Source organism: Ailuropoda melanoleuca, chromosome X (assembly GCF_002007445.2).
Source record: "Ailuropoda melanoleuca isolate Jingjing chromosome X, ASM200744v2, whole genome shotgun sequence".
Taxonomy (NCBI): Eukaryota; Metazoa; Chordata; class Mammalia; order Carnivora; family Ursidae; genus Ailuropoda; species Ailuropoda melanoleuca.
Window position 1 is genome coordinate 75,269,352 of NC_048238.1, and position 25,400 is coordinate 75,294,751.

The 25,400-nt window shown below is 34.4% G+C and overlaps 1 protein-coding gene across 4 annotated transcripts in view; it reads left to right on the forward strand.

Annotated features, from left to right (window-relative positions):
* Window positions 1–25,400, forward strand: part of COL4A5 (collagen type IV alpha 5 chain) — a 224,592-nt gene that overhangs the window by 150,141 nt on the left and 49,051 nt on the right. For all 4 annotated transcript variants that reach the window (XM_034650010.1, XM_002925583.4, XM_034650009.1 and 1 more), the window contains 9 exons: window positions 471–568; window positions 1,929–2,079; window positions 12,348–12,461; window positions 17,168–17,335; window positions 18,450–18,539; window positions 19,113–19,262; window positions 20,598–20,696; window positions 22,054–22,143; window positions 22,567–22,706. In XM_034650010.1, the coding sequence (XP_034505901.1) occupies window positions 471–568; window positions 1,929–2,079; window positions 12,348–12,461; window positions 17,168–17,335; window positions 18,450–18,539; window positions 19,113–19,262; window positions 20,598–20,696; window positions 22,054–22,143; window positions 22,567–22,706 (1,100 nt within the window). The remainder of the gene's footprint in view (window positions 1–470; window positions 569–1,928; window positions 2,080–12,347; window positions 12,462–17,167; window positions 17,336–18,449; window positions 18,540–19,112; window positions 19,263–20,597; window positions 20,697–22,053; window positions 22,144–22,566; window positions 22,707–25,400) is intronic.

The following is a 25,400-nucleotide window of genomic DNA, read 5'->3' on the forward strand; positions in this document are numbered from 1 at the left end:
ATTTATACTAAATGACTTCAAAAGAGTCAGATTTGACTTTATGTGTATACTTGTGTATAATATTTATAATTGTTTCTAGCTCATTTCCAGAATTATATGGTAGGCCTTTTATCATACTATATCCAGATATAAGCAGAATAGAAGTTTTCTGCATGTTTGTGTGGGAGTCTTTCCTTATGTTTAGTTCTGTCTCATTAGTAATAACTCTCATTTTCCTTTAGAGGAGTATATCTTCCATACACATTAGCTCTATATGAAAATGGCAGGACCATAATGTGATTGATCCAGGGAATATTAAGTATTCGTAAAGCTTGATCCTGAGTAGTCATCTAGAATATCAGTGTACTTTTGACATCTCACTGTAGTCTTATGCATGATTGGAAAGGGTAAAAATGTGGGTTTGGAAATTTGGGTATCTTTCTTAAAGTGTCTTCTCTTTGAAGATTAAAAAATGACTAATCATTTCACAGGTTTTCCTGGAATTCCAGGACCTCCAGGAGCACCTGGGACACCTGGAAGAATTGGTCTAGAAGGGCCTTCTGGGCCACCAGGCTTTCCAGGACCGAAGGTCTGGGATATTTTAATTCATTGTTTCCACTTTTCGTATTTCTCCTATTAGCCCTAACTCTCTGATTTGATATAGACATTATTATCCCAAGCCTTCACTATATAAATAAAGTTAGCTGATTATATTTTCACTTAAAAATATTTAACCTGGGGCGCCTAGGTGGCTCAGTCAGTTAAGCGTCCAACTCTTGATCTCAGCTCAGGTCTTGATCTCAGGTCATGAGTTCAAGCCCCATGTTTAACCCAAAACAGTCAATCTTTTGTTGTCCAAGAGGTCATATTTGAAGCAAACAGAAAGTTTCTGAAACTGTTTTAGAGTGAAAGGTTATCTGATGAGATGAGATTAGATGAGAAAATACAATCGTCAGCTCCCCCTGTACTTCTCTGTAGTATTAGCATACCATTTAACATCTGTCTATGCCTGTGTGAAGATTTGTTGAATAGCATGTCAAGAACTTCCCATACTGTTTTCCAGTCTCAATTCCATCCCACATACATAATGCAAGCCACTGTTATTAGCTTAGTAATAATAGTAATATAATAATAGTAATAATAATAATAATAAATACTGTGTTTGAGTTACTTTCCATTCTTTTTATTATATCTTAGCTAATCTAAAATTCTCCTTAGTCAACCTTCAGCAAACTGCTGTGGTGTATAATTATCCTGACTGTTTCTGTATTTTCTCTATTTAATTAATTTAAACTTTTTGTGTTTACATCATTGCTATTTCTTCCATGGGAAGAACAACTGACCATGACCCCAGCTCTCATGAGAAACCACTTCTCTATTGTCTAATTGTTCTTATTTTATTATGAACCTTTCAAATGAACACCAAAGTAAAAAGAATAATAGAGTCAAATTTCATATATCCGTTACTCAGATTCCAAATGATCAAGATTTCATTATATTTGCTTCATCTATTCCTTTTATCTTTGCCAAAATATTTTAACACAAATCTCAAAATCATATTATTTCACCTATAAATACTCCAGTATTCATCTCGAAATAAATGGACATTTCATACAAAAACCACATTGTCATTATCACACTTGGTCAAATTTAAGATAATTATCTAATACTCAGTCTGTAATCACATTTCGTCACTTGGGTTCTTTAATCTCATGCTCTCTCAGTTATCTCTTTCTTGTCCTGAAACCAAATCCTTTAATTTGTTTCTCATCCTTCCAGATGTTCTCTCCAGTATGTCAATTATTTTTCATTTAGTTATTCTATTCCCTCCCCCATAGGGGAAAAAAGGTATTAACTTGTAATTTCTGCTTTAAATTCTCCATGGTAAACAGTAAACACCAAGAAAATCATGGGAGGTTTTGTTGTGTTTTCTCATGTGTATGCTAAAGGGAGAACCTGGACTTGGGCTGCCTGGGCCACCTGGACCCCCAGGACTCCCAGGTTTCAAAGGAACACTTGGTCCAAAAGGGGATCGTGGTTTCCCAGGACCTCCAGGTCTTCCAGGACGCACTGGCTTGGATGGGCTCCCTGGACCAAAAGGTATAGAAATTATTGCTACTTCTCAATTTGCTTTTAACTTTTATAGAAATTGAAACTGTTGGGGAAGTTTGTGGGTGATAGATCCAATTAACTGAAAGCCTATGCTCCCACTCTGTCACTGCTTTTTTTATCTTTCATTGATGTTTTTTGCATTTTATTTCATTGAATAGATGATTCAATCATATATGTATAAAAGTAGCACTGAGAAGTCTTCCTTCTACCCCCTCTCCATCCACTCTGCTTTCCCCATCCCATATGTAGCCAATTTTTGAGTTATTTATCCTTCTAGTGTTCCTTCATACAAATACAAGCCAATAAAAATATATATTTGTATTTCCTGACTTTCGGAAAAAATAGAGTTCTACCTTTTGACTTTTTGCACATTAATTATTTTACTTAATTTTATATCCTAGAGATCACCTTATGTTAGTACATCGAAATCTTGATTTTTAAAAAATAGCTACCTAGTATTAAATTGCTTGGGTTTACCATAGCTTATTCTACCAGTTGCTAGTCGCTAGATTGGGTTTTTGACAATCTTTTCTTATTAGAAATAATGTCACAGTGAATTGTCTTGCATGCATGTTATTTCATATGTGTACAGGTGTAATAGTAGAATAGAGTAATGAAAATAGATTTTCTGAATTAAAGGCTAAATGCATTTCTAGATATTGTCAGATTACTCTCCGTTTGCACCATACACTCCTACCAGCAAAGAGTGTACTTGTTTCTCCACAGTCTTGCTAAGTGAATATGTTGACAAACTCTTTAATTTTTGCCAATCTGATAGAAGTAGGTATCAGTATAGTTTTTTAAACATTTTATTGTGAAAATTTTCAAACACACAGAAAATTAAAAACTGTGCAGTGAAAACTCCTATATCCACCATCAAGATTCCACAGTTAACATTTTATCTCTGCCAACATTTTATTTTTTTAAATTTCATATAAACAGCAAAGTAGAAAAAAATTTCAGGACTACTATATACCCATTATTGATATTCTATTATCCTCATTTTACTATACATGACTTGTCACATATCAATTCATCCCTTTCTTTAAAAAATTGACTTATTTTTTGATGCATTTCACAGTAAATTGTAACAGCAGTACACTTTTCCCTAAATATTTTAGCATGTATATTGTAACTATAATTCTATGATTTTTTTCCTTTTGGCATAACATTCACATTAAGTAAGATGCATCTATCTTACAGAGACATTTGCTGGATTTTGACAAATGCATGCACCTGTGTAACTAAACCCCTATCAAGATATAATCCCAGAATTTTCCCTTTTGCTCCTTTTCTCAGTCTACACAGCAACATCCACAGTGGCAACTGTACAGTTATGAATTTTCCTTGCAAATTAATTCTACCTGTTCTAAAACTCCATATGGAATCACACAGAGGGTACATTCTTTGTAAGGCTTCTTTCACTCAGGATAGTGTTTTTGAGATCCATTCACATTGTTGTGTTTATTAAGAGTTTTTATTTGTTGTTATTGAGTATTTCATTGTATAAATATACCAAAGCTTGTTTATCCATTCTCTGTTAATGGACACCTGGACTATGTTAAGTTTTTGGCTGTTATGAGTGAAGCTGTTATGAACATTCTTTTACACATCCTTTTGTGGATATGTGCTTTCATTTTGCTTGGTTAAATACCTAAGAGTAGAATTTTTGGTCATAAGGTAGGTGTATGTTAATTACATGAGAAGCTACTAGACCTTTTTCCAAAATGCTTGTACCATTTTAAACTCATACCAATATGGTATGAAATCAGTTGTTCCACATTCTCTCCAACATTTGGTGTTAATCAGTCTTTTCATTTTTGAGTTTTGTAGGTGTGTTGGTAACATATTTTGGTCTTAGTTTTCATTTCCCTGATGACTAATGATGTTGAGCTCTTTTACATGTACTGGTGGATTATTTACACGTTCGAATATTTTTCCCATTTTAAAATATGGGTTGTTTCTGTTTTAATTGTTAAGCTGGAAGTGATCTTTATATATTCTGTATACTGATCTTTTGTGAAATATCTGTTTATGAGTATTTTATCCCTATCTGGTTTGCCTATTCATTTTTATCAGTGTATTTTAATGAATGAAAGTTTTAGTTATTGATGTTTCATTTATCTGTTCTTTATATAAAGTTACAAAGATATTCTGTTTTATTTTATAAATTTTCTAACTTTAGCATTTATGTTTAAGACTATCATCCACCTCCAGTAATTTTATTAAACATTATTTGTTCAAAATAGTTCCCTCCCATTGGATTACTTTGGCATCTGTGTCAGAAATCAGATGGCTATATATGTGTAGGTCTATTTTGTGCTGTCAATTCTACTTATCTACTTATCTATTTTACTATCCTTAAGACAGTACCAACTGTTTATATTACTGTAGCTTTATAATAAGACTTGATGTCAGGTAATGTAAGTCCTCCAAGTTTGTTCTTTTAAAAAATTTCTTTGGATATACTATATCCTTTGCCTTTATTCTCAGGGTAGTTTAAATTTGTATTTCCATTATTATGAATAAAATTGAACATCTTTTCATATGCTTAAGGGACATATTTTTCCTGTGAACTGCTCATGTCCTTTGCTCAGTTCTCCATTGGTTTCTTCTACCGCCTTAAATCTGATTTCCCTAATTACAGATAGGAATAGAATTAGCCTTGCTGGTTTGACAATTGTTTTTTCCTTACTGGTTTGCAAGGAATGGGACTCTCCTGGTCAATATTTTGACCCCAGAGAATAATCTGAACAGCTCTGTACTCCTAAAGCATGTTGGATTGATTCCCATTAAAGCAATATGACATCATAACCCAATTTAGCCAGCCTAGATTCTGCCAGCAAAAGCCCCACACTAGCCCAATACAAATTCTTCTTAGATAAGTTCTTTTAAAAATACCTATCTGTCTTCAAGTAAACAGTTCTGGCCAGCTGTAAACTGTAACACTCAAAGTTACACATTGTGTTTCCCACCAATTATCTACCACAGCTTAGACATGTGACCCCAAAAATTGCAGATAGAGACATTCCAAATGATAAGCTATGTGGCAGTCTCCATATGGAAGTTGCTCACTCATGATACTTTGTTTATTAAAATGTCCTTGACATGGGTTAGGAAGAAATGGGTTGAAGCCTATTTTATTTTTTTTAAGACTGACTTTATTTATTTGCCAAAGAGCGAGCGAGCAAGAGAGAGCATACAAGCAGGGGGAGTGGCAGGCAGAGGGAGAAGCAGGCTCCCTGTTGGGCAAGGAGCCCAATGAGGGACTCGGTCTCAGGACCGTGGGATCACAACCTGAGCTGAAGGCAAACGCTTAACCAGCTGAGCCACCCAGGTGTCCCTGAAGCCTGTTTTAAACATTAGTGTCTTAATAGGCATTTATTTTCCTAATCTTTGAAAGGAAGTATAGGATCCCCATATCCTAATAAGAATCGTTCTCAAATATTAAAGCCCCAGTACAGTTCCTAAGGTGGTAGAAGAAAAAGAATTTAGGATATCCTGCCATGTAATTCCTTCATTCCTCAAACATTATGTTCTTATTCTGTACCAGGTACTGCTTGAGTCACTAGGAACACAAAGGCATAGAGTCTGTTCTCTGACTACTGTAAGAAAATCTAGGTGGTATCACTATGATAGTGGTTATTTCATCTGAAACTTTTGTGAAAATGTGTCACTAATATTTTGGGTCACTAAACCACAGTCAGAACTCAGTAAGCCACTCACAGTAAAGTTCACCTACCAGACACACTTATACCAGTGGCTGGGCATTAGAACCTAGTAATCTTCCCTAATAGGAGAGATTGATAGAGCACTTTGAAAGCAAAATAGTGACCAATAATAAATTAATTAGGCTAATACCCATCAGGAAAGAATGATATGAGGATGAAAATGTGCTTAAGACTCAACATTAGAGTCACATTAAACAAAAAAGAAAGAAGATGACTTTGGAAACATTCAGTTTTGTTCAGGGCTTCATCTAAGGTACTTTGGGAGGCTACATGTGGGAGGTGAAAATTGAGCTCTATCCTAGAAGGATGTTCCAGGTAGCAGGAATAACATGCAAAAAAGTATTGTGACACAGAGAATGGCACATTTCAGAAATACTGAAAGAAATAAAAAATATAATTTGCAAAAAATCTATGTTTTATCCAGAAATTAATAAAATATACCTAATGTATTTGTAGAAAAATTAAAACTCTATTATTAATAACTTGAAAAACAGTAAAATTAATTGGTTGATGAATCATATGTGTGCATGGGAAGGCTGAATGATGTCAGCTCTTTCCAAATTTGCCTAAATATAATGCATTTTCAATGAGAATTCAAGTAGGAGTTTTTTGGAAGCACTTGACATAACTGATTCTGAAACTTAACATTTACCAAACACATACTAAAATATTTTTCAGTATCTTTGTAATTGCAGCATTATGAACCAGTGCTGGAACAGACAAGGAGACCAATATAGCAGAGTTAAAAAACATGTATATGCAGAACACACACACACTCATGTGTATACAGCAACTTGATATTTCACAGAAATGTCATCAATTAGTAGGGGAAGAATAGATCCTTAAAAGTTAGTATTGAGTAAATTGATACTGAGTTATCAATATCAGGCAGAGGGAGTATTGAGTAAATGGTCTCAAATAAATAAATAACCAAAACACTTTAAATAACCCATGAATCAAAAGGGAAATCACCAGGGAAACTAGAAAGTATTTTGAATTTAATAAAAATGAAGATAAAACATATCAAATTTGTAGGATGCAGATAAAGAAGTGATTAGAAGAAAACTCATATATGAAAAACTTTTATTAGAAAAAAACAATCAAAATCAATTATCTAACTTTTCACCTTAAGAAATTAGACAAGGAAAGTAAAATTAAAAGACAATCAGAAGATAGAGGAAAATATCAATAAAAGCAGATGTCAATGAAATTGAAAACTGAAAAACAATGGAAAAATTTTATGAGACCAGATGAGGTTCTTTGAAAAGATTGATGAAAGAGATATACCTCTAGCCAGGACAGCCAAGAAAAGGGAAAAGACAGATGTTACGGTTATTAGTAATGAAAGGGGGACATCATTACAGACCCTACAGACATTAAAAGAATAACAGGGGAGTATGACAAACATCTGTATGCCTATAAATTTGACAGCTTAGATTAAATGGATGAGTTTCTTAAAAGATACAAACTACTGAAGCTCACTGGAGAAGAAATAGATAATACTAAATAGAAATAGATAAAGAAATTTAGTATGTAGTTAAAATCCTACCAAGAAAGAAAACTATATAGCATCACTGGTAAATTCAAACAAACATTAAAAGGAACAATAACATGATCTCCACACAATCTCTCTCCAAAAATAGAAGTGGATAGATTGTTTCCCAACAATTGTATGAGGCCAAAACAAAAAACAGGCAATGACATTATAAGAAAAGAAAGTTATAGACCAATACCTCTCAGGAACATATATATAAAAAGTCTCAAGAAAATATTAGCAAATCAAATTCAACAATATATAAAAAAGGTTGTATGCTTCACCAAGCAAGGTTTATCCTCAGAATATAAGGCTGATTTGAAAATCAGTGTAATTTGCTTTATCAACAGTCTGAAGAAAAAAACAACTATATTAACATCTTAATAGATGCTGAAAATTATTTGGCAGAATTCAACATTTATTCTGAAAAAGTACTCTCACAAAATTAGGAATAAAAGAGAACTTCCTTAGCATGAAAACATTTACAAAAAACTTTATCCATTATATTTAGTAGTGAAAGACTGACCACTGTTCCCTGAATATGTGAAATAGCACAAAGATGTCCTTTCTTACAACTCCTTTTCATTATTATACTGTAAGTCCTATAAAGCAATGAAATGCTATAAGGCAAGAAATAGAAATAATATGATGACAGATGGTAGCTACACTTGTGGTGAACATAGTATAACATATAGAGAAGTTGAATCACTATGTTGTACACTTGGAACTAATGTAACATTGTGTGTTAACTATGTTCAAATAAAAAAAAAACTCATTGCAGAATTTCCTCCCAAAAAGAAGTAAAAAGCATACAGATTGGAAAGGCAGAAATAAAACTGTCTTTATAGATGACTTGATTTTCTGCAAAGAAAATTTCTACAAAAAAAATTCCTAGAACTAAGAATTGAATTTAGTAGGGTCATAGGATACAAGGCAAATATACAAAAATAAGTTGTATTTCTGTATGTTAGCAATGAACAACTAAATGAAAATTAGACAAAAACAGTATTATTTAAAATAACATCAAATAACATGAAGTACTTAGGTATAGTTCTAACAAAATTAGTACGGGATCTGTATGTGGAAAGCTATAAAACACTTATGACAGAAATCAAACATCCAGATAAATGGGAAGATATTTTGTGATCATGAGTTGGAAGGCTCAATATTGTTAAGATAACAGTTTTCTCCAGGTTTATTGATAGATTGAGCATGTTCCCTAGCAAAACTCTGCAGTAGTTTCATATTCAAAAATTTATTTAGAAAGGGAAAGGACCTAGAATAGCCAAAATAATTTGAGAAAGAGTACAGAGTTGGAGGATTCATAGTGCTTAAGTTCAAGCTTAATGTAAAGCCACAGTGATTAAAATAGTGTGGTATATGTGAAATGATAGACACATATAGATCAATGGAATGTAATAGGGAGCCCAAGAATAGACCTATACAATTTGATTTTTGACAAAGGTGCAAGGCAATTTCAATAGAATAAGTCTTTTCAACAAATGGTGTGAGGGGTGCCTGGGTGGCTCAGTTGGTTGAGCGTCCAACTCTTGGCTTCAGCTCAGGTCATGATCTCAGGGTCGTGAGATCGGGCCCTGCGCTGGACTCCATGCTCAGCAGGGAGTCGGCTTGAGATTCTCGCTCTCCCTCTGCTCCTCCCCACCACCCCTGCACGTACACATTCTAAAAAAGAAAAAAAAAATGGTGCTAAACTGGTCATCCATGTGTAAAAACAAAAGAAGACAAACCCAAAACCATGCTTCATATCTTGTACAGAAATTAACTCAGAATGGATCAGAGAACTAAAAAATGATTAAAAAAAACCAAACAAACAAAAACAAAACAAAAAAACTTTGGAACAGAGGCAGGCAAACATAGGGCCCGATGGTAAATATTTTAGTTTTTATGGGCCACCTATGGTTTCTGTCATATGATCTTTTTTTTTCTTTTTTTAACAACCTTTAATAATGTAGAAACCATTCTTAGCTCACAGGAATTTCAAAAACATGCCTATAGTCCAGATTTAGCCTGTGGGTAGTACTTTAATCATCCCTTGTTTTAGATGAAAGCATAGAAGAAAATCTTTGTGATTGTAGGTTGGGCAGAGTTGTTAGATAACACCCCAAAACAAAAATATGTTTAAAAATTGATAAATTGGACCTCACTAGAATGAAATGTACTTTCATATCATTTATCTGACAAAAAGTTCTTATAGTCAGAATACGTAAATAATTCTCAAAAGTTGGGGCACCTGGGTGACTCAGTTCGTTAAGCATCTGCCTTCGGCTCAGGTCATGATCCCAGGGTCCTGGAATTGAGCCCCACATCAGGCTCCCTGCTCAGTGGAGAGCCTGCTTCTCCCTTTCTTTCCCACTCCCTCTCCCTTTCCCTCTGCTATGCTCTTGCTCTCTCTGTCTTTCTCTCAAATAAATAAAATCTTTTTTTAAAAAAATTCTCGGGGCGCCTGGGTGGCACAGCGGTTAAGCGTCTGCCTTCAGCTCAGGGCGTGATCCCGGCGTTATGGGATCGAGCCCCACATCAGGCTCTTCTGCTATGAGCCTGCTTCTTCCTCTCCCACTCCCCCTGCTTGTGTTCCCTCTCTCGCTGGCTGTCTCTCTCTCTGTCGAATAAATAAAAATAAAATCTTTAAAAAAAAATTCTCAAAAGTCAATAATAAGGAAACAACCAAATTTAAATTTGGAAATACGGGCCAAAGATCTGAACAGATACTTTACCAAAGAAGATATCTGAATAGCTGGTAAGTACATATAAAGATTCTCAATATAATCAGTCAAGGAAATGCAAGTCAAAACTACAGGATAGCATGTCTTATCCTGTCAGAATAGCCTTCAAAAAAGAAGGAAAACTGACAATACCAAGTGCTGCCAAAGATGCAGAGTAACTAGAACTCTCATACGTTACTAGTTAGAATTCAAATGGTAAAGCCACTTTGAAAGAGAGTTTGGGAGAAAATATTTGCAAATGGCATATCGGATAAAAGGTTAGTATCCAAAATATATATAAAGAACTTATACAACTCAACACTCAAAAAATATATGATCCAATTAAGAAATGGGTAGAAGACATGAATAGACATTTTTCCAAAGAAGACATATAGATGGCGACCAGACACATGAAAAAATGCTCAACATCATTCATCATCAGAGAAGTACAAATCAAAACTACAATGATATATCACCTTTACACCTGTCAGAATGGCTAAAATCAACAACACAAGAAACAACAGGTGTTGCTGAGGATGTGGAGAAAGGGAACACACAGATGCTGATGGGAATGCAAACTGGTGTAGCCACTGTGGAAAACAGTATGGAAGTTCCTCAAAAGGTTAAAAATAGAACTATCTTATGATCCAGCAATTACACTACTAGGTATTTACCCAAAGAATACAAAAATACTAATTCCAAGGGATACATGCACCCCAGTGTTTATAGCAGCATTATCTACAATAGCCAAATTATGGAAACAGCCCTAGTGTCCATCGACTGATGAATAAAGAAGAGGGTACACACACACACACACACACACACACACACACACACACACTGGAATATTACTCAGCCATCAAAAAGAATGAAATCTTGCCATTTGCGATCACATGGATGGAGTTAGAAAGATAAATACCATATTATTTCACTCATATGTGGAATTTAAGAAACAAAATGAAGGAACATAGTGGGGATTAAAAAGAGAGGCAAATCAAGAAACAAACTCTCAGCTATAGAGAACAAACATGGTTACCGGAGGGCAGGTGGGTGAGGGGATCAGTAAAATAGGTGATGAGGATTAAGGAGTGCTCTTGTGATGAGCACCAAGTGTTGTAGGGAAGTGTTGAATCACTATATTGTCACCTGAAACTGATATTACATTGTAGGTTAACCAACTGGAATTTAAATAATAACTTTAAAAAGAAAGAAAAACAGTTTGGTAATTTCTTATAAACATACCCTTACCACATGACCCAGCAATCCTACTCCTAGTTATTTATCCAGGAAAAATGTGAAACTTCACACAAAAACCTGTAGATCAGTGTTCATAGCAACTTTGTTCATAATGACCAAGAATTGGAAATAGTCCATTTGTCCTTCAGCTGGTGAATAGATGAACAAATTATGGCATGTTGGCATAATGGAATACTATTCAGCAATAAAAAATAACAAACTATTGATAGTTACAGCAACTTGGATGAATCTGAATGCATTATGTTGGGCAAAGGAGACATTCTCAAAAGGCTACATACTGTATAATTGCATTTATATGCCATTCTGGAAAAGGAAAAACTGTAAGATAAAACAGATCAAGCAGTTGATGGGGAATTAGGGTGTGGAGAGGGGTTGACTACAACCAGGTACAAGAAGGCTTTTGGTTTGATGGAACTATGTATGTATCTTACATATCTTGATTTTGGTGGTGATTATATGACTGTATACATTTGTCAAAACTCAACAAAGTACACTAGAAAAAGAATTTTAGTATATGTAAAATTTTTTAAAATAAGAGACAGAAGATAGAGGGACAGTGAAGTTTCTATGATCAAAAAGGCATTTTACAGATGGTTAAGAGGCTTTAGCATGTTTGTAGGACATGGGCCCAAGTTAGTAAATATGAAGACGTTAAAGGTTATCTACCTTTATTGTGTTTTTGAAAATATATTTTAAACTTAGAGATACTTGCCCAAGATGATTTGCAAGTAAAGGAAATGTGTGGTTTGTAATCTTATGTACCATTTTGTGAGACTGATTTAAGTACTGAAGTTGAGTGCTCAGCATAAGTTATATGTCTGTAACTTTTAATGCATTTCCTGGATCGGCTCTGGGTACTTGGTGCATACATCTTGCTCAGTGATTGGATAGCTTTTCAAGATACCTGCTTAATTTTATGTGCCTTTTCACATAGGTATTGTGGTTCCTAATGACTAGTGACTCAGCTATTGTTGTTGTTTTTAATATCTAAACTATATTTATTTCTTAAAGGTGATGTTGGGCCAAACGGACAACCTGGGCCAATGGGACCTCCTGGGCTTCCAGGAATAGGTGTTCAGGGACCACCAGGGCCACCGGGGATTCCTGGACCAGTAGGACAACCTGGTAAGGTTGGAGTAAATAAATATGCATTTTTGTAGCATTCATTATAGAGCGGTTGGCTAGTTCATCAATAAACTACAACCTATGTAACAGTTTTCCAGAAAACAGATTTGAGAAGTAACATGTCTCATTGTATTATTTTGTAAAATTGAAAAACTACAGATCACAGCATAAGAGCTACTTTAACCCGGGCTGCTTTCCCTCCCTGTTCATTTAAAATTGATCTATGAACAAACTGCAATTTCGCAATTGCAGTATGTTGCCTCAGCATACAATCATTGAGGTAGTCACAGTCTTGGAATCACAGAGCTAAGAACTTCCAGTGCCAATTATTTCAGACCTGAGTACAGAATTAAGAGACCTTTTTGAAACCTCTTAACATTTCTTAGCACACGAGAACTCGACTTAAAAACATTATGTCAAAAGTATGTTTTAGGCATTCTCATTTCTTTTTTTTACTAAAATAAGTGAGTTGAATTTTCTCCTCTTTCACCCTTAAAAAAGCACTTTGCAATTCATAAGCACTCTAAACTTTTTTATACAAATATGCAAAACAAGTTTTGTCCGCTTGTAAACCAATAGAGAATCATAAGGTTCTTCTGCATTTGTCTGAGAACTTACTTCAGTTTTGTGGATTCTGACCCATCTGGTGAGGCTCACTAAGGACCACTCTTGGGCCAGTATGTTATTGCAAAGCAATGTAATAATTCATAAAGTTAAAACAAATATGGAAAACTTAATCATTCCTTAATTTACATGAATATGTCAGATGAATTAAACACACAATTCAGATGTACATACATTGATTTTGAAACAGTAGAAATATATTTTTGACCTTAAATAGCAGTAAATGTTTTATTAGTTATTATGTTAAAAATCTGGAAACACCAGTTAACAATATAAAAAGCCTGGAAAGTAAAGGTTATTCTTGCTTACGTTCTTTTTTAAAATTTTGTGTTATGGCCCATTGTACTTTTTTTTTTTAACGGCCTCTAACATGTCACTACTGATTTAAAAATGGGAAAATTTACAGTGTTGCTCTGAACCAGGTTGTTGAAAAGTAGCTGCATCAACACCAATGACAAAACCATTCTGTTCAACTAGCATAGCAAAGGGATCTTGAGAAAAACAATTTTTAGGTTTGGTCATTATAGTCTTGGCCTGCTGTTCCTCAAAGATGGCTAAAATGAATTTATCGTCCCTGTTATGTTTTGTCATTTATTTCCCAAAATTACATGAGGTTTTGGAAGCATTTTGAATTTTTAAATCACAGCTAAGCAAGAATGAAAAGAAACTACTGTTAATACCAATCTGAACAAAATAAGGATATATTTATTTGTACTTTATGCTTTTTCAAATTTAGCTAATACTCTAAATGTTGCATTCATCTAAATTTCCCGTCTTTTTAACTGATGGATATATAGGTATATTAATTTGTAAAGCCTAGATAGGATAGACAGGGGAAAAGTAATGGTGTTGAATTTAATCTCATTTCTTTCTTCTGTAAATATGTACTTTGCCATAAAATTCAAGATCTTAACTAATATGGTTCAACAAATAAAGTTAACAGCAATTGGCATGAAAATGTATTAAATGCATGCTTATTAATATAGATATGTTATCAAATCACAATTTTTTTACTATAGGATAGATCACATTTTATATTTAAAACTAGCCACATATACTCACTTTTTATATAAATTTATTTATATCACCAAAGCAGAATATTATCTTAGCCCATTTCAAAAAACATTGTCATTTCCATTCATACATCTCAATGAAAGGGTGATCAACAAGACTGTTACTAATACCTTGATACACCTGACTTGCACTGCATGGCTGAAATTCTAACTACCAATTTTTTTAATAAGCTTATTTAATATACTTGTGTTTCATTTTGCAATAGAAAATGCAAAGTATTCTATATTGTCATCTCTCCAGTATAAAATGTTTGCATTATACTTTTCAAGCTTTTTTGACTCCAATTTTCTGCAGTAATTTAATTAAGCTTTACTATTTGTCATTCTCTTTTCCAAGGCAGGATACACAGTTTAATGCATGTTTATAAATTAAGGAACTGTTGAATATCAAGTCCTCATTTGACAGCAGGGAAATAAAAGAAAAAAATGCCAAAGGATAAGAAACAAAATGCTTTTCATTCCATGCCCTACTAATCCAGGCAGAAATGGAAATTGTTGATTCTTGCTATTTGATCTGGCTATTAGCTAGAAGATTGCTGCTTTAGTGAATCTTTAAGAGGTCAGTTAAATATACTCAATTCCATGTCCATAGATCATACCCTAACATGAGCCAAATGTATTGTAATGCTTGCCCAGTCTAAAGAAAAAGTGCAATCAGTTCAACCTCATCCCCACAAATGTGAAACAAAGAAACAAGGAATTACTCATGTCATTTCATAGATGAAGTTTCCTAACCCATTTTCATCTATGAAGTTTTCTAACTTTTTTTCAGCTATCAAAACCTTGGAGGGGGGTGTGTAAAGTTCTCACAGATAATATGTGTTTTTGGAATTTTCCCCTTTTTTCACTAACTGATCCCATTTGGCTGCCAGTAAATATAGAGCATCTATACACCCTTAATGTACTTACACTCTATAGATATAGCCATATAATTCCTCTTATTATTTAAGGAGATTCCGCAGAGCTTTTGAATTTATGCTGACTGCCTTCATTCTTGATCTTACCAGGATGCCTATTTCTGACAGTATTCATGGAAAAGATCTATGCTGTGAAAAGTACAGCATATTATCTGTTATTACTACAAATAACAATGAAAAAATCTTTGCTAGTATATGCAGGTTGTTTAATCATACTCATCTGCTAATAATTATTGAGTTCTCTGTACCTAAGCTGTTATAGTATAAAATCAAATTTAGCTTTAAATGCTAACTTATCTTTAGGAGCTTAAGTTCCAAAAGGATTATTCAAAGCAATATAAGGATCAGAAACAAGAGTGTAAAGCTGGTCTTCATTGAAAAGCATTACTTTTCGTGAATGTAAATATTTTATTGTGTCTCTTTTGGCAAATACATTTCATTTATAGACTATTGCTATATACATATGAATAAATGCCTAAAAATAAGTCTTTTACTCATTATTACTAATATGTGATAGTTGTGAGTCAGTATCTAATAACTTCTATTTGTAGACTTTTTTGTTCTCATCTTTACATGCTTAGTTTTGTTTCCTAACCTAATCAGTCTTTTTGCAACTTGCTTTTGCTTGGGTGGTTCATCTTGCTGCTGAACTGTAACACCTGCCTCTTGAACTTCAGGTCTACCAAGTACTGTAGTTCTTTCTCAAAAGCTGGATCTTAAAGTAAAGCTTTAAACATGAAAAACAAACAAGATTTGTACAGGTTTAAATCTTTGGGTTTTTTCCCCATCATTTTGTAGAGCATATTTCAAAGGACAAATTAGTTATTTTGAAAACTCAACTATCAAAAACTAGTTGGGCTACAACAGTAGGCAGTGATCCAGATAGAGCTGTAATAGTGCTCATTATTAGGTATCTCATCATATGTCACAAATATAAGAATACAAAATATCTTTCTATAGTATTTTCAATGAAATGACAGCATTGGAACCGTTACCACGGTGCTAACTAAATGGAATTCTCTAATCTTCAAAGTGAATTTTATCAGTTTAAGGACATGCTGGTATATGACATCAAAGAGATCTTAAAATCCCAGCATCTTGCTCTATTATAAAAATAATTGCCTATGAATCTTCAACAATAAAATTAGGTCTTATTGTTTGAAGGGGCACTTTGGAATGGTCACCTGGCTCAGCCTCCAGCTTTCAGTCAGTTGTATCCCCATTTACTAGATGTAGATCAACAATATTAAGTGACTCACTAAGTCACATACCTGGTAGGAATTGGAGTGGGGACTTGTCTTATGTTTGTAGAGTAATTCTTTTCCCTAAATATATTCTTTTTAAACCATCTTGTCTCTTGGAGTAGTTATCTTATAAAACTTACTAAGGTTAAATATTCTTGCAGTGTCACATTTTTTCTGTAAAATCCTGGTTGGAATACTGAGAAACAAAATTTAACAACAAAAAAACTGATGGTGTAATGTATTATTAAAATAACATGTAAAATGAAGCTAAGATAAAGTCAAAAAGGCCCCATAATGGGCTTATTCAGTAATTAATCATTTTATGGATTATAGAAATATATACCGATAATCCGTAGTACCTTAGAGCAGTGCAAATCCAAATGCAGTCAACAGACCAATGTCAGATCACAAACTGCTTGTTACCAGTCTGCATTGGAATTAGAAGAAATTGAGAGTAAGCATTTAGAAACTTATGTGGTAATTTGACATTGGAATTGTATTTGTTGAATATAATAACCAAAAGGTATCATGTATGTCTTTGGCTTTTTATTTTAGTTTTTTTTAGTAATTTTTATTGTGTTTTATGAAAATATTAGTCCATTGTGGACCAGGAACTAAGAAAATATTGGTCTTTCACCGGAAATAATTTGAGAAGCACTTTCATAGAGAAATATGCTTGAAAATCCTAAAGTTTGATTGTTTTTTATATGCATGATACCAAAAGTATCCCTGACTCACTGTTACGTTTGTTATAACTAGGAGTCTATCTCTTGTTTGCTAGAAAAATAATCAGATACATCTCTTTAAACTACTTCAAAGCTTGTTAATATTGGTGTTGTATTAACTAGGCCTGCATGGAATACCAGGAGAGAAGGGAGATCCAGGGCCTCCTGGGTTTGATGTTCCAGGACCCCCTGGAGAGAGAGGCAGTCCAGGGATTCCTGGAGCACCTGGTCCTGTGGGGCCCCCAGGAACACCAGGGCTTCCAGGAAAAGCAGGTGCCTCTGGATTTCCAGGTAATTCATTTAAAGTTTCCTCTGGTTTTGGATTCAGGAAATTAAACCTAATATGATTCTGGTATATTCTTCTCTGGATTGACACTGTCCCTTAAGGAAAAGTGTTAAATGTCTTTGCAGGAAATTGAGTTTGCTATTTTCATTACACTTTTTCTCTGAGATTTCTGGTCACATGTTGCTGTATAAAAAATGATCCCACAATTTAATGGTTTAACTCAACCTTTTTATTTTGTTCAAGATTTTGTGGGTCAGGAATTAAGGCATGATTTGATGAGGTCATTTATCTCTGACCCACATGGCACCAACTGGAGTGGTTGGGATGAAGGATCTACTTCCAGGATGGCACTTCTCTGACACCTGAGTGTTCCTTGGCCTTTTCACATGGTCTCTCATTATCCATAATGCCTCTTCACATGGCTTGGGATCCTTAAATTATGGTAAAGTCAGGGTAGTTGCTCTCCTTCTAAAGGCAGCTGGTTTCCAAAAGAGAGAATCCCCAAAACCAGACGTGAGTGTTCTAAGAGCCCTGGGTGAAAGCTGCAAGACTTCTTATGATCTAGCCTTAGGAGTCATACAGTGTCACTTAGTCAAGGCCAAGGCACAGAGTCAGCCCAAATTCAAGGAGAAAAGGCTGCACAAGGGTGTGTATACTGGGAAGTGTGGTGCATTGTGAAGCCATCTTTGGAGATTAGCTACCACAGTGAGTCTTTTTTATTTTCATTTTTTGAGAGAAAGAGAGAGAGAGAGGGAGGTTGAGTGTGAGCCCAGAGGTGGGGAGGGGCAGAAGGGGAGGGAGAGAGAGAGAAAATCTTAAGTAGGCTCCACTCCCGGCACAGAGCCCATTGCAGGGCTCAATCCCATGACCCTGAGATTATGACCTGAGCCGAAATCAAGAGTCAGACACTTAACTGACTGAGCCACCCAGGCGCCCAAGTCTTTTTATTCATACGTATCAGCAGTAGTGGTCACTAAGGTTACAACAGTTGAAAAGGAGTAAAACTTAGTGCCTTCCTTCCAACACTCAGTAGTCTTCCAACTGACATCTTAAAAGTTATCTTTTGTCTTTCCAAGGTCAAGGAAAAGTGTATAAGTTAATTACTGATATTCTTAAAAGGTGCCAAAGGTGAAATGGGTATGATGGGACCTCCAGGCCCACCAGGACCTTTGGGAATTCCTGGCAGGAGTGGTGTTCCTGGTCTCAAAGGTAAAAATCAGAGTTGGCTGGCAGATACATGTAAGAGAGAAAATGAACATTGTTTTATGTCAATACAGAATATTTTTATTTGAGTGCTTTAAAATGAGCAATGCTTACTTATATTTTGTTTCTATGTGCCATGGCATTTTTTAAAGTTTTTAATTAAGTTCTAGTTAGTTAACATATTGTGTAATACTGGTTTCAGGAGTAGAATTCAGTGATTCATCACTTATGGACATGGCATTTAAGTATGTTCTATTTTCGATTTGGTGTCATGCATAGTTTAGATACCGTGAAATGTGGTAAACGCTAAGCTCAAAATAACAAAATATAGGGATTAAAATTTGATTTTTTTTACAGTTTCTATAATTGCCAAAGAACCCCAGAAAATAGAGGGAGTATTATTTGAGTGTAAAAATGTATGTGAGTTCAAGTTACTCATAGACAATAATCATAGTGCCTACGTGTTTTGGATGGTCAGTGGCCTACAAAATTATGGAACATATGAATAATCTTTATATGCATTAATCCTGGAAGGATGAATCTGATCTGTTGTGTCCTCCCCACACATGTTGGTTTTAGGTGATGATGGTTTGCAGGGTCACCCAGGACCTCCTGGCCCTGCAGGAGAAAAAGGTGGTAAAGGAGAGCCTGGCCTTCCAGGCCCTCCTGGACCAGTGGATCCAGATCTGCTGGGCTCAAAAGGAGAGAAAGGGGACCCTGGCTTACCAGGTGAGTAATGCATTTATTTGTGAATGTATTTACTGGTATATCTCATTTCATTTTTAAAAAGCATGAAAAGTGACTTGTAGTGTAAGAGTCACCAACAAAGGGCACTTAGATGTATCAGATTTTTGGTAATGAAAACTTTCACCTGATTTTTATTGTTTCAGTGATCAACTTTTATTTAAGCGTTTTCTCTGTACTTTAATCTGTCACAAACTATGAACTCTTAAAATAGACTTAAGGCAGTCACCTTCAGGCTTTCCAGAAAGCAATATAGGGATGTTGTTAAGAGAAATGGATATATAGCCAGAATCACTTGGAAAACAGATTTCAGTGTTTGGGAAATTTACTGGTCCCTTAAATTCTTTTCCCTTGAAACCGGATGGGGATGAGTAGTACATTGTTGCCCTGTATTGTTTTGATATATGTATCACACTCAGCTTTTAAATATGCAGTTCATTTTTATTCTGCCTTGGCAGAATAAACAATTATTGGACTATGAACAGCTGGGCGAGTTCAGCCCTGGGGAAAGTTGCTGAAAGTAGGTTTAAGGAATAACTGTGTTACTATAGTTATTTTATTAGAAACAAATAAGATATAAAGTATTAAACTGACTTTTAAATTACAAAAATTCTTTTTTCTTTTTATAAAAATAACCTAACAAGGCATCAAAAAATGTAGGTAAGCACAAATTAATAAAGTGCTTACAATCCAATCTATATAGAATAGTCTTTCAAACAAAATGGAACTTTAAAACTAGCTATGTTTATTTGCAGCTTACAGTAAAGTTTGTGGCTCCTTTTGTGTTGTAACCATTAATATTGTCAGCCCATGTATGCATGTGAGTGTGTATGGGTGTATGTGCATACACAGATATTATGTTTCCCTATGAGCAAAAGAGGTAGGGCACCTACTTTTTTATAATTGTTAAAATGAGATATCTTTCTTGAATTACTCCTTACAAGTCTTCTCTTTCAATTATGCCTTCTGTAAAATAGAGGCAGTAATCTATATTATAATAGGATTATTAAAGATAGTTGTAGAATCTAAAAGATAGCCTAAAGATAATCTGACCCAAATCCTTCATTTTACAGTGTAAAGTGAGGCCCAAAGAGGAAAATTACTTAGTTATTGAGTGCTTTGAATTTCTTAATGGTAGCTAAATAAAAAGTGGAGGAATTTAATATGTGTCCAGTGCTATTTGTTCATACTATATCAGAATATCATGGGTTCCTGTATTTCATTCATAGTTCAGAATTTGGGTTGCCTGCTTTCCCAAATTATTTTTAATGGATTAATGGTATCAACCTGACTTGTCTTCCTCATACTCATCCTTGGAAGGTATTCCTGGAGTTTCAGGGCCAAAAGGTTACCAGGGTTTGCCTGGAGACCCAGGGCAACCTGGACTGAGTGGACAACCTGGATTACCAGGACCATCAGGTAAGTGTGATAGACCACCTGTAGCAATTGAATGGCTCATCCTAAATCCTAGAAAAATAATTATGTATGTATCATGTGTGATAATGTTTTGGATCTGATCATGACAATATGCTTAGGTAGCTACTGAGATGTGGAGCTCTTTTTTAGCAAAAATGTTGCCATTTGGCCCAAGTGTCAACTGACAAGGTTTGTAGGTTATTTTGCTTTGCTCAGTTTCTTCTTGTTGTGGCAATGAGGATGTATACAGAATGAGAAGTAGAACCAAATAAGGTGGTGCGTTTTGTTTACATACACTGCAACATGTATTAATGATACAGTTATCTGATAGTTGCTGAAAAATTTACCTTTTTTTAGTTAATTGCCTTCAGACAAGTCAATCATTAAACCATGTAAAGATGGCTGCTGATTCTATTTTTTAAAGTTTTTAGAGATGAAAATTTCACAACCTACCTTGGTAGTCTGTTTCAGCATTAATCACCCTTAGAGTCAACATGGATTTTTTCCTTATTCCTAATAAAACTCTTGCTGCTTCTTAAGCCATTTTTTTAGTTAGACCCCAAAGGAATAAAGAGCAGCTGGGCTCCATCTTCATAGGAGTCCTTCAGGTCAGTTGTTCTGCTCTAGACTCTGTACTACATTGCCTTGATAGATAGTTCCTTTCTACCCTTCACATTTTCTGCATTCTCTTCTCGAAGTTGGAAGTCAGTGTAAAAGAAAAAAGTAAAGAAAAGATGTTTAAGGCAACATTGTGGCCCTTAGAAAATCCCTAGGTAACACCATAGCTCATGCACCTGAGCTCTAGGAAGAATGTATAAACACAGCAGCCGTGACTGTCGGGGGTGACATTATAATACCTCTCCCTCAACCCTTATCTATCCCTGGCCTAACGTACTGGGAGTATATCATAACAGGATACCACTTTCCATTTACTGGTTTCACGTAATCAGACTTACATGGGAAAGCCACTTCTCAATCTTTTAAAAGCAGACTCATTATATTGGATTTATCTGTGATAAATACAGTAAGGATAGTTATGCACATAATACGAATAGGCCTTCGGTGATTGGAATTGTTTTAGGACAAGAAACAAGGTGTCCTGGTAAAATTTTTGCGTTTTAAAAACTAATTTGTATTAGGAGACCTCTGTTACTATGTTTATATTGTAATATGTCTCTAAGGAGATTTATTAGGTAACTCTTGCCTGTTTTTTGCTGAGTTAGATCTGTGGAACTTAATCATATATTAAGATTTCATCCATCTAATCCCATGCTGACATTGTAATTACAACCCACTCCAAGAAATCAGGCAACCTCAATATTGCTGACTTGTCTTAATTTAAAGAATTTAACTTTTCTAGGTCCCAAAGGTAACCCTGGTCTCCCTGGGAAGCCAGGACTTACAGGACCTCCTGGACTTAAAGGAAGCATAGGGGACATGGGTTTTCCAGGTGAGTGATGAAAGTCTCCCAAATATTTAATCCTATTAATGGCAGATGGTTCACTCTCTTTGTTATCAAAACAGAGATTGGTGTTTATAGAATCAAACTGAGACAGTAACTAAGGTAATCAGGGGCTAGAGCTCTCTCATCACACAAATATTTGAAGTAGGAATTAAGGGACAGAGTTTTAGAAACCTTAAGAGTAAGGATCCACGAACATGTATCTTTTCTCTCGCCGTACCCCGTTCACTTAAACTTCCTTGAAAAATAGTCTTTTAAGTAATCCTAGCTGTAAAGGATTATTATGTAATACAGAATTTGTAGAGTTCTTTTTTTAAAACCTTTTCCCTTAGTCATAAGCATCAGAGATATGTCATGAATAAAGAACATTTTGTAAAATAAAAAAAAATGCATGTTACATGTTTTCAACAGGACCTCAGGGTGTGAAAGGGTCTCCCGGACCTCCTGGAGTTCCTGGACAACCTGGCTCCCCAGGATTACCTGGACAGAAAGGAGAAAAAGGTGATCCTGGTGTTTCAGGCATTGGTCTCCCAGGTCTTCCCGGCCCAAAGGTAATTCTATGCTAGGCATATACCTGAACAGATGTGATTTTTTTAAAGATACTGCGCTCATTCCTAATTCTTCATTAAATGAACTATACGGTGACATGATATATTCTGGAAATTCATTCCTCCTGTTTCATCTTTTTATGTTTTAGGGTTTGTAGCCGATCCAAAAATGTGTGTGGGGGGGAAATATTCTGATTTCTTTGTTTTCCCTCCATCTTAATCTCTGAGTATATTTCAGTAAACCAAAGGTGTGTTCCTGCCTGGCTTTGGTTTTCTTTTCCCATCTTAGTGGTGGAATGTTGATCTATATCCTATTATTGTTATTAACTAATACAAAGAGACTTATAAACAAAGTAACTTATGCAATTAATGAAGGAGCAGTAGTATTCCTAACTGCGTATCTGAGGTAGTTCTCTTAAAACAGTTTTACATGTCCCTCCATGCCCCTAGTCAGTGTGAAAACTTTGATAGTGTTTCTCAATCAATCAAATTTAGAACATGTCTTAGAATCATTAGACTCAACAAATATTTGATAGCTGCTTAATTCCATGTAAAAAGGTAGGAAGTCCTACTGATTTGTGGAAGTACTTTTTAACTAGCAGAGATGCATCCATTGTCTATTATATATGTTGCAAATATTTTTTCCTGGTTAATCATTTGTCTTATAATATTGTTTAATCAGTCAGACAGACCACAAAGCTAGAAAGTATTAGGAAAAGAATGGTGTTACTAAACTTCCATGGAATTAATGAAAATTCCCGCTGAGATAAGAATGTACGGAATAATGTGTTTTTTTCCTTTTGAGCTGTCCTTCTTATTTTTTTTTTGTTTTTTAAAAGATTTGTTTTATATTAATGTTAATTCCAGTTTAATTAACATACAATGTTATGTTAGTTTCAGGTATACAATAGAGTGATTCAGCACTTCCATACAATACCCGGTGCTCATCACAGCAAGTGCACTCCTTGATCCCCATCACCTATTTAACCCATCCCTCCACCCACCTTCCCTCTGGTAACCATCAGGTGGTTCTCTGTAGTTAAGAGTCTGTTTCTTGCTTTGTCTCTCTCTTTTTTTGTTGTTCAATGATTTAACTCGTGAAATTTGAATGTTTTAAAGATAATTTCTTTTTAATAGTATACAAAAAGATTTTAGTTTGATTGCGTAGTCAATCAACTTATTGTAAGAGATAATCAAGAGAAATTTCTGCATATTAACTGCAGATTAACAGTGTAAAGTCTATTGAAATGATGCTGAATATTTTCTGTTCTATTTAAATTTTACCAGTAATACAGGACTACATTTAAAAAAATGATAATACAGACATATCAAGGGTAAAAGTGAAAATCTCCTTCATAACATATCTTCTTTATTCCATTCCCTTCCCTATAGATATCCACTGATAATAGTAGCATATAAATTTGAATCCCTTGCCATACATATTTTTATGTATATATACAAAATTTAGGGTTTTCTACGTGTATTGTATATGTGCAGAGTCATAGAATGCACACTATTCTTTGTTTTATCACTTATATCTTTTTATCACTTCTATCTTTTAATCTTTCTTTTTTATTATATCTTAGATAATTTTCTTTGTCACGGTGCATTTTTTATTATGTTCAGTTAGCCAACATATAGTAAGTACATCATTTTTGATGTAGTGCTAAATGATTCATTAGCTGTGTATTACACCCAGTGCTCATCTCAACACTCTACATTATTTTTAATAGTAGCATTATATTCTTTGTTGCAAATAATATCATAATGTATATTCTTAGACATATCTGTGGACACATGTATAATTATTTATGCTGTATAGATTCCTAAAAGTGAAATGTCCAGTCAAAAGATAAATACATTTAGGTTTTTGTCTTTTAAAGTTTTTATATTAATAGTAACCAATAAACTTGATTTTAAAAATCAACGAGTATGAAACAATGTAAAACCAGAAGTCTTCTTTCCACACATTTACATACCTTAAATTCATAGTTCTTCCCCAAGGTAACCACTTCTAGTAGTTGTCCACAAAAGACATTTTATGTGTATATAAACATGAATATATGATAGATATTTCATCAATTTTAAGACTCAATTTTTTACATTCAAATCTCTGATATTGAGGTGCATCTTACAATGGAAAGCATCTTACAACTGTAATTGGAAGCATTTTTCCTCAGTTCCTAACTGATGAAATGATGCTGCATCTTCCAAATGTAGGTATCTTGTATTTTTATTTACACACATAAAATCATACTATATATCTGGTCTGGACCTAGCTATCATACCTTAGTAAATCTTAGCAAACTTTCTTTATCAGTCCATAAAAAATGCCTCATTCATTTTCATAATTATATAATATTTTGTATATGGGTTAACCATATAAATAGTTTATTATGAACACTGAGTTTTTTCTGTATTTTCATGATTACAAACATATGTTGCTCTGAAGATTCTTACCCATATCTTACATATGTATCTTAAAATTATTTGGTAAATATTGCCATAGAGTAAATTCTGAGTAGAGTTGCTGTAACCCATCATATATATGCCTTTTTAATATTGATAATTACTAATTTTTCCCTTAAATATCTCTGCTGCTTCATACTGTCTTGATCAGTGTAAGAAATTTTCTATTTTCATTTTACAAATATTGGGTAGTAATCATTCTTTTTTTTTTTTTTTAGCTTTTTTTTT